This window comes from Sorex fumeus, unplaced genomic scaffold, assembly GCF_029834395.1.
Source record: "Sorex fumeus unplaced genomic scaffold, SorFum_2.1 ptg000019l, whole genome shotgun sequence".
In the NCBI taxonomy this organism is placed as follows: Eukaryota; Metazoa; Chordata; class Mammalia; order Eulipotyphla; family Soricidae; genus Sorex; species Sorex fumeus.
Window position 1 is genome coordinate 14,001,499 of NW_026606076.1, and position 10,417 is coordinate 14,011,915.

At 42.8% G+C, this 10,417-nt stretch overlaps 1 protein-coding gene across 1 annotated transcript; it reads left to right on the forward strand.

Annotated features, from left to right (window-relative positions):
* Positions 1–798: 798 nt before the first annotated feature.
* On the forward strand, positions 799–1,647 carry LOC130021953 (putative olfactory receptor 7A2). Its single transcript, XM_056112689.1, has 2 exons — positions 799–1,153; positions 1,439–1,647. The coding sequence occupies exons 1-2, from the start codon at positions 799–801 to the stop codon at positions 1,645–1,647; spliced, it is 564 nt and encodes a 187-aa protein (XP_055968664.1).
* Positions 1,648–10,417: the final 8,770 nt, after the last annotated feature.

The window sequence follows — 10,417 nt, forward strand, 5'->3', positions numbered from 1 at the left end:
GACATCATTATATTGCGCCCTTTAGAGGTACTATGATCTATATAAGGGCGATTTCAGGGCTCTCTGGGGGGACACGTGCATCAGAGAACCTGGGAAGATGGGGCTGAGGACAGAAGCTGAGAGAACAAAGGCGCACGTGCTCGAGGATTCCTGAGGCCTCCATGACATACATCTCTTCCATGTAATAAACGGCTACTAAGACCAACTAGCTTGGCCTCGTTTCCTTCCTTCACCTGACCATCGCCTTCGACCTCCCTGGAGTGGGGAAACGGCCAGACCGCCGGCCTTTTTATTTTTTGTGTGTTTACACAGTTTGGGTTTCATGCTTACAGTCCCTGTGGTTTTAGAGATAGACATATACCACACCTCCACATTGCTGAATATATCTTATTACCCAACTTTAGATTTATAATTCCTTTCCCAAGCTTTTAGTTAAAATATGCTATTTGCTTTTAAGAGATATTTAATTGAAAATGTTTAGAAACTCTAGTTTCTCCAAGATCCATGGAGATTGATATTTACTTTTATTAAAAATAAGGTGTAGTAGCATCGATTTCCATAGATGTGAAACTGTTCCTCTAAAATGCTTACAAAATCAAATATTATCACAATGAAAAATTAAAAGTGAAAAAGAAATCTCTGCTTACATAAAAAAAATAATCATTTTGTTTTACTCAATCCTATAGTGCCCTTCACAGCATGGAAACACAAAACCTGACAGGAATGATACAATTTCTTCTTCTGAGATTTTCAGAAGAACAAGAATCACAACCCCTAATATTTGGGCTCTTCCTGTCCATGTACCTGATCACGGTGCTGGGGAAACTGCTCATCATCCTGGCCGTCAGCTCAGACCCCCACCTCCACACGCCCATGTACTTCTTCCTGTCCAACCTGTCCTTTGTGGACATCTGCTTCACCTCCACCACCGTCCCCAAGATGCTGGTAAACATCCAGGCACACAGCAAAGCCATCACCTATGAAGGCTGTATTACCCAGATGTATTTTTCCATATTTCTTGCAGGACTGGATAATTTCCTTTTAACTGTGATGGCCTATGACCGCTTTGTGGCCATCTGCCATCCCTTGCACTACACAGTTATCATGAAACCCCAGCTCTGTGGACTGCTGGTTCTAGTGTGCTGGATCACGAGTGTCCTGCATTCCTTGTTAGAAATCTTCATGGTGTTGCAACTGTCCTTCTGTAAAGAGGTGGAAATCCCTCATTTTTTCTGTGAACTCAATCAGGTGGTCCACCTTGCTTGTTCTGACACCTTCCTTAATGACTTGGTGATATACTTTTCAGCAGGAATTCTCGGGGGTGGTCCCCTTAGCGGGATCCTTTACTCCTACTCTAAGATCGTTTGCTCTGTACAGAGAATCTCCTCAGCTCAGGGGAAGTATAAAGCGTTTTCCACTTGTGCATCCCACCTCACAGTGGTCTCCTTATTTTATTGTTCTGCTATAGGGGTGTATGTGAGTTCTACCGGCACCCAAAAATCACAATCTATTTCTATAGCTTCCGTGATGTACACAGTAGTCACCCCCATGCTGAACCCCTTCATCTACAGTCTCCGGAACAAAGACATAAAAGGGGCTCTGAAAATTCTCACTGGGAAGAAAACAGCAAAAGTACCATTATCCTAGCACTGAGGAACAACCAATTATTTTAGGGACCAAATACTGAGAAACTGACCACATGATGCTTTTGGTCAAAGCATGGAATGGCTCTGTACTTTTACTTATTTCTAGATTTTCCATTGTTTTTATTTGACCTTTCATAGAAGTTATGCTTGGCATGTTTTATTAAGCTATCTGCTTTCTTTAGTATGAAAATGTTTTCTTGTCTACTCCACTCGCTCAAACTCATTACTAAATTGGGCGCTATATTTTGTGGTTCCCAATTACAACATGGTATGCGTTCATTTCTAGGGCAATTTCTTGGAAAGAACTGAGATTACACTAAACTAACTGGAAGAGGGTTAGAACTGTTTGGTCACCTGGTACAACTGTATTAAAGAACAAGATACAGATGATGACCAAGGAGTTTGTATAATTTTAACAATCTGAAAAATTTGCTGTGAATTTTCCCCTTTGTGTACAAAACATTCATTTGTGTAGCTGACTTAGTCATTGTCTATTGATATTGATATAATTGGAGTGTGACTGTTCCCTACTATTACTGTGTTTATGACAATCCCTCTTTGTAACTGTGTTTTTTGCTTCAAATATGTTTGGTGTCCTGATCACTGTATCTCTGTATCACTGTCATTCTATTGTTCATTGATTTCCTCGAGCAGGCACCAGTAACGTTTCCATTTGTCCTAGCCATGAGATTTTAACAAGTGCCACGTTTGAGGCTCCTTCAGGGTCAGGGGAATGAGACCCATCATTGTTTCTTGGTTTTGGCATATCGAATACACCACAAGGAGCTTGCCAGACTCTGCCATGTGGGCAGATACACTCGGTAGCCTGTCGGGTTCTCCAAGAGTGAGAACTACACAATAAGCGGTCACATGACCACAAATGCATGCTTCCAGGAGCTGGATTTTATAGTCCCTGGGTGTTGGCCATTGATGGGATAACATGGCGCCGGGGGCATTTGGTGGGTGTAATGCCTACATACTGGAAGATGGGGGATCTGGGTGGAGGAGGCCCAGTCTCAATCCGAGCAAGCTTGGAGATCTCAGCACACCTGGGTTCCTCTTCCAGTTCCTTCATGCATGAGGCTTATCCAAACGTGTGGAGAGTGGTCTTAAGCATGGCTGTGGCTGGTTCCAGAGGTCTTCACCTGCTGGAACTCTGCTTGGCACAGGGAGGGAAATTCAACCCGCCCCCCTCCAAGGGGCCTTGGTGAGGACAGCCAGGTGCGGGAGCAGGAGACTCTGTGGTGTTCTCTTCCAGGAGCTGGGTTTTATAGTCCCTGGGTCTTGGCCATTGATGAGATAATACGGTGCTTTGGGGCAGTTGGTGGGTGTAACGCCTACATACTGGAAGATGGGGGATCTGGGTGGAGAAGGCCCAGTCCTTATTTGAGCAGGCTTGGAGATCTCAGCCCTGGGTCCTGCACACCTGAATTCCTCTGCCAGTTCCTTCATGCGAGAGGCTCGTCCACCCTGATAGTTGGTGAAATATATTCATGAAGTCTATGTTATTGATGGATTTGACTCCTTTATCATTTTATATATCATGTTACAGTGTCTGTCTTTTATGACTGCCTACTTTTAAGCTTTATTTTTCCCGATAAGAACTTTATGGGGTGGGAGTGATAGTACTGTGGGTAGAGCATTTGCCTTGCATGTGGCTGACCTGGTTTGATCTCCGCCATCCCATAAAGTCTCCCAAGCACCTCCAGGAGTAATTCCTGAGTCAGGAGTAACGCCTGAGCATTGTTGGGTGTGATCCAAAAAGAAAAAAGGAGAATTTTATTAGCTTTGTTTGCATGGAATTTTCCCCCAAATGACTCATTTTTAGTGTTTCTGTGCTCTGCCTCCAGAAATAAATACACCTCTTGTAAGCAGTCTTTGTTTGGGTTTTGTGTTGTTCTTGCTTCCCCCCTCCACCTCCATCCTGCTCCCCCGCCCCAACAGAGTCAGCCTATGAATCACGATTGAATAATTTAATTATATTGCTTTTAAGGTGATTATTGATGGTTAAGAATTTATTTCAACTTCATTCTTTCCTGGGGCAGGAGCGATAGCACAGCAGATAGGGCGTTTGCCTTGCACACGACCGACCCAGGTTCGATTCCTCTGTCCCTCTTGGAGAGCTCGGCAAGCTACCGAGAGTATCCCGCCCACACGGCAGAGACTAGCAAGCTCCCCATGGCATACTCAATATGCCAAAAACAGTAACAACAAGTCTCACAATGGAGACGTTACTGGTGCCTGTTCGAGCAAATCAACGAACAACAGGAGAACAGTGTTACAGTGCATTCTTTCCTGATTTAGTGATTCTTAAAATTCTTTCCCTTTCCTTTTTCCTTCCCCTCCTCTTCCTGGTTCAGTGCTCATACCTCCTTCCTCAGACTGGGGAGGTTCTCAACTATTATCTCTTCTACCTGCCACTGTCTTTCTCACTTTTAGTTCCTCCTTTAATTCCTGTGATGTAGAGGTTGTTAATCTTGCTGTCCCACATATCCTTTAAGGTCTACTTAATTTTTTAAATACATTTTTTCCATCTATTTTTGAGATATGTACATTGTCCTTGAGTAACAGATTTGAGTCCTGCGGTTGAAGCTAACTATCCTGTAACTGTTCAACAACCATTCTCTTTAGTAACTTTTGTTACATCTGGATAAATTTTTATTTCTTTTTTTTGTGGGGGGGGATGCGGGTGGCCACACCTGGTGGTGCTCAGAGATTACTCCGGGCAGACTTTCCTAGGGGGTCCTGGGGATTGAATCTGGGTTGGCCATGTGCAACACAAATGCCTTACCCACTGCACTATCTGTCTACCCGTTGGATGCATTTTCCAAATGCCCTTCCCGCTGTACTATCACTCCGGCCCCAATAGGGTATGCACTGTAGCACTATCCTCCATTTGTTCATCGATTTGCTTGAGCAGGCCCAGTAACATCTCCATTGTGAGACTTGTTACTGTGTTTGGCATATCAGATACGTCATGGGTAGCTTGCCAGGCTTTGCCGTGCGGGCACGATACTCTCGGTAGCTTGCTGTGTAAACACACAAAAAATGGCGGGCAAAGGGACGACAGTGGCCTATCTCTCCCGCCGCCCGTGTTCAGTAGTCTCAGGCAGTTTCCCCACTCCAGGGAGGTCGATGGTGATAGTCAGGCGAAGGAAGGAAACGAGGGCTAAACTGGTTGGTTTTAGCAGCAGTTTATTACATGCAAGCAATGTATGTCATGGAGGCCTCGGGAGTCCTCAAGCACTTGCACCCCCAGAGAGCACCAAAAATCCCCTGATATAGATCATGGAACCTCTAAAGGGCGCAATATAGTGATGTCATCAAAAGGAGTTACAGAAAGAACACTGAGGTGGCAAACCATACATTGTTTCTTTACATCCACATTGTTTCTTTACATCTGCAGGCCAGTAATCCTGGCCTCACCTTTTACAAGCTACAAGCACTTGGATTAGCACATCAAAGACCAGTCTGCTAGAGCTTGGAGTCTACATCTCAAAGATCAGCCTGCCTGGAGCCAGGCATCTACATCTCAAAGATCAGGCCTGGTTTAGCTCCTGGGATCTGCATACCTAAGACCAGCTAGGTTCCTGTGAGATAAGGGAAACTGCCTCAATATACTGAAATAATTTACTGAAGGCAGTTTGAAGGGGAGAAAGGATCACTCTCATCCAAGCTAGTCAGGACACCCAGGAAAACTGCTTCTAGGACAGATTCTCATTTAGATCAACCCACCCTAGAACAGATTTCCCTGGATGTTCAGATTTCTCCTCTCCTTGTCTGACAAACATATAAGCATACATAATATAAATCATTTTGTATGGACACAGTAAGAAATACTTTGAGCTTATAGAATTGCTCTCCTAGGGCCATCTCGATCTCAGACTGCAGTGCTCAGGCCAGATATCTTTCCTATTCCTAGTGGCAGGGTCCTAGTTTCGTCATTACTTTTGGATCATGACAGCATTTGCCTATGATCAAACTCTTAACCTATAGTTAAGAATCGTGGCACCTTGGCCTGGCCCATCGCGATGCCAGGGTAGCACATAACTTACCAGCTTGCCCTGGTTCCATCCAGTCCCACGTCAGACCCTGCCCTTGGGGTATTAGGAAGTGAGGGAAACTGAGGCTTAAGTTGAGAAAGCAGATGCCAGGGAGTGAATAATATTCAAATCCAATTAAATTCTAAGTTATAAAGCATAATATTAATTGTCTTCCTGTATCTATACAAAAAGGCCATTGTATTAAAGTAAACTATTCAAAAGACATAAGGAGAGGAGAAAGGAATATTAACTTACAGTACAGCTTCAGTGTCTAAGAAGGATGAGACCTTACAAATTGGTTGGAGAAAAGAGCACAAAGTAGTTACAGACAAACAAAGTAATGGGAATGACTCGGGAGCATTGTGATGGGTGCAGCCTGATAAACCTAAGCTCCTTGTGTTAGGACGCGGATTGTGATCTCCCTTTAACGACAAAGAGACTCCAGGGACTGCAAACAGCAAGCAAGGTTTATTATAAGACTGGCTAGCCAGGGTCGAGCTGCCTACACAGACACGCAGGTCAGATAGGTGAGGCAAGACCCCGAACTTCTTCAAAGGGGATCTTATATAGGCCTTCACTGGCCGGTACAGCAAAAAGCCTGCGCATTTCATAGCCAATAGATTTGTAACAACACATACCTTCTTAACCAATCCATTTAAAAGTACATCACTCCTTAGCCTATAGATTCAAAGATCAGCATTTACGTACATAGGCATTGTGGCTAGTGGGCATCTGGTAACTCGAACATTTGGTTATCACCTGGCTCCCTTTGATTTGGTGGAAGAGGATAAGGAAAAAGTTCCTAACAGAGGTAACAGATAAGGAAGGACCAACAAATGGTTTCAGAATTTACATCCCAATAAGGAAGGGCTTCACAGCTAAGACTCTACTAGGGAGGAGGCAGGAAAGGGAGAGTTACTAATTAGTAGAGTTTTAACTCTGGAATCTCCCTTGGGGTCCCAAGGGACCTTACACTTCTACTCCAACAGCTTGCTGGGCTCGCGGAGAGGGGCGGAGGAATCGCACCCAGCTCGCCAGGTGGGCCGCATGCAAGGCAAATGCCCTACCTGCTGTCCTATCACTCCAGTCCAAATAACCAAAGGTTATTTTTTTTTATCACAAACTCTGAAGTATGTGTATTTATTATTCTTTCAAAATTCAATATGATATATGGTTAGTAGAGCTCATATGACCATTAATTTGATCTCTCACGGGATGTTGAACTTGGTTCTCATAGAACGGAAAAAAATTGTAACATCAGCATCGCTCAGGTTCTGTTAGAGAAGCTGCATCCATGGGCCCAGCAGGATGAACTGAGCCAGTATCTGCAAGGAATATAAATACTGGGGGACTTAAACACACAATTAATAAAAATTTCAATGGTCGGAATTTTGCTACAAGTGTGTGTGAGGTTAGGGGAGTTATGATAAAAGGGATCATTATGACAATAATAGTTGGGAATGATCACCCTGGGCAAGAACTGAGTATTGAAAGTAGGTAAAGGGATAGACATGATAACTTTGAAGTATAGGTATTGCAAATCTTAATGCCCAAAAGGAAAGAGAGCTAGTGTGAGAGCAAGAGAGGAGGGGAGAGAGAGAGAGAGAGAGAGAGAGAGAGAGAGAGAGAGAGAGAGAGAGAGAGAGAGAGAAGTACCTGTCATAGAGGTGGGGGTGGGGAAGGTAGGAGGGAAACTGAAGACATTGGTGGTGGGAAATGTACACTGGTGAAGAAAGGGTGTTGAGATAGTATATGGCTGAAGTCTATCATTAAGAACTTTGTAACTGTATATCTCACTATGCTATGAATCAATGAAAAAAGTAAATAAATAAATGAATAAATAAAAACATAGTCTCACATTCTCAATGTTACACTTTGGATAAAATGATTCTATGGCTTTGGTGTTGCCTTGTGGATTGTGGGTGTTTAGGGTCTCCACACATGTCAAATATAGCAATGGGTAAAAGGAATTCTAATGAAGACCTCTTGGCACAGAATGTGAAAAGTGATGCAGCCCGATAGATTCTAATCATTCTCCATCCTCAGATGATACATTTGGCTTGTTCACTGAATTTCTTATATTTAATTTCTAAATAAAAATGAAATGGTGGGGGGCAGAGCAATAGTATCACTGGGAGGTTATTTGCCTTGCAAGGTACCCACTGGGTTTAATCCCTGGCACCCCGTATGGTCTCTGAGCCCCACCAGGAGTGATTCCTGAGCTCCGCTGGTTGTGGCTCCCTCCAAAAATATTTTAAAATGGATTGGTAGAGCTTCATGCTTGGTCTCAGAGAGATACCAGCTGCTGAGTTATTCCAGGTAGGCCTGGCAGCCACTGGAGTCATCTGGAGCCTTTTTGGAATGGGGACAGACCAAGTCCCTACCCTGATGCGGGGGGAGGGGCCCACCCACCCAGGGCTCCACCCACCCACATCTGGCACCTACTGCCCTAGCTTCAACTGATTGCTTCTGACAACTGATTGTTCCTGGAGATTGTTCCATCTCCAAGTTCCTGAACTGCGAGGCTGAACACCTCCAAACTTCACAAGGGCTGACAGCTCAGAAGATGCACAGAAAATTATATGGGAAAATTATGGTGTCTTGGTAGAAGTCCACCAAGCTCAGTGAGTGAAAACAATTGCACACAACGCTTGACTAGCCTATTTACTAACAGCTCAGTAAATTCTCACACAACGACTTTAGTAAGAGCATTACTGCAATGAGGTGTCTGTTGTAACACTACAAAGTAAATGATTTTGTGACTTGCTAAAGAGCGGGCTTAGGGGATAGGTGGAAAACCAGGGACGTTTGATGGTGGGACTGATGTCAGAACACTGAATTACCTGAAACAACTGTATTGAGAGCAACTTTGTAAATCATGGTGTTTAAATAAAGTTTCATTAAAAATAACATAAAAACTTGCTCCCATTGAAAAATAGAATTGGTAATAGAATGCTTCAATCAATTCATTTCGCCAAAAAAAATCATCATACATTTTCAAGAAGATGCTTAATTCAGGTGACGTGGTAAACACTTACATTAATAGGTCTCTTGTAATTAGCTAAGGTTTTCTAATTTGTGATAATAGAACAATTCTTTTTTTTTTCTTTTGCTTTTTTTTGGGGGGGGGGCAGACCTGGTGATGCTCTGGGGTTATTCCTGGCTCATATACTCAGGAATCACTCCTGGCGGTGCTCGGGGGACCATATGGGATGCTGGGAATCGAACCTGGGTCCACTGCGTGCAAGACAAACGCCCTCCCCACTCTGCTATCGCTCCAGCCCCTATAGACCAATTCTTACTTTCTGATCTAAGAAGGATATTCTACTTTGTTTTGCAAAAGCATCACAGAGCTAAGAAACGCAGAGCCCAAGTTTTTCATCCAAGTCAGACAGTTCTCCTTGTTGTACTGTGGGGTAGCCATGCTCCAGATATTTATGGGCTTGATTTTCTGCAGATAACATTGCTCTGAAGTTGCAGTTAATAATGCTTTGGAGGCAACTTCATCCAGATCAAATTCTAATACTTAAACTTTGAGAAAGTATAACCCATTATTGTCATATAGTTTTGAGCAGCAATCTGTCTGTGTGCCAGGAAATTCATGTGGAGGTCATAATTGGGTGCAACTGACTTCTAACGAGATCTCTTGTTAGGAATAGAAAACTAATAGAAAATTTTTGCTCTGTCCAGACAAGCGACCCATGGGGGAAATCTTATACCAAGTGGCTGTAGTAACTAGTTCGAGATTTTTATAATGAACAGACACAGAGAGCTATAAGTATCTCCTCTTCTCAGTCCCTCTGTTTGTTCAACCAGGATTGGTCAAGACATGGTTATTACTTTTGGAGACGTGAGGCTCTCCACGGCTCTGATGCTCCCTTCCAACCTGCTGTGTGGTCTTTGGTCTCTATCATCAGTTTCCCAGAGTGAATTTGTGTTTCACCTCACAGTCCTTTCTCTGAGAAATCTCATCCAGGTGAGTCCATATGTGATGCATAATCTATATTAGAAGATGAGAGAGAGAGAGAGAGAGAGAGAGAGAGAGAGAGAGAGAGAGAGAGAGAGAGAGAGAGAATTAGAGAATTAAAGGTAAAATTGAATTTGAGTTCATCAAAGAACTCAACTAATTCTGGTCACTGCTTTCTATTATTGCTTACTAATTCATTAATTTATTGCTCACAGTGACCAAAAAAGGACAATTATTAAAAATAAATTAAGGGATCAGTGTCAGTACAAAATGATGTTAATAAAATGAGAATTGGAAGAGAGAATGAGGGCTTAAAAATCTTCCAGTAAAAGTAGGACTAAGTCCTATGATCATGGTAGAGTATGGAAGCAAATAAATACTGAATTTGATGTGGAAGGATATGGAGTGATGAAAAATCCATGTTAATTTTAGCTAAATCACATCATTATGCTTAGCTATAGATAAAGAAGACCCAGATTGAGGAATGCTTGAAAAATGTCTTCCTACACAAACATCTTGAGAGTATATTCCATGCATCTCACTATGAAAATTACTAATGGCTATGGTGAAGGTGTTTACTTCTGCATTTTTCATTTTCTGTCTGCATAAAAATAGTTGTGTGTGTGATTGACTTATTTCCATTTTCAATTTTCTGTTGAAGTACAATTTTATGTGATATGTTCAACTCACAGTGACTTTTCTTATTTTTCACTGCATTCATTAAAAGATTTTCAAAATATGGCAGCTAGTTAGCCACCTGA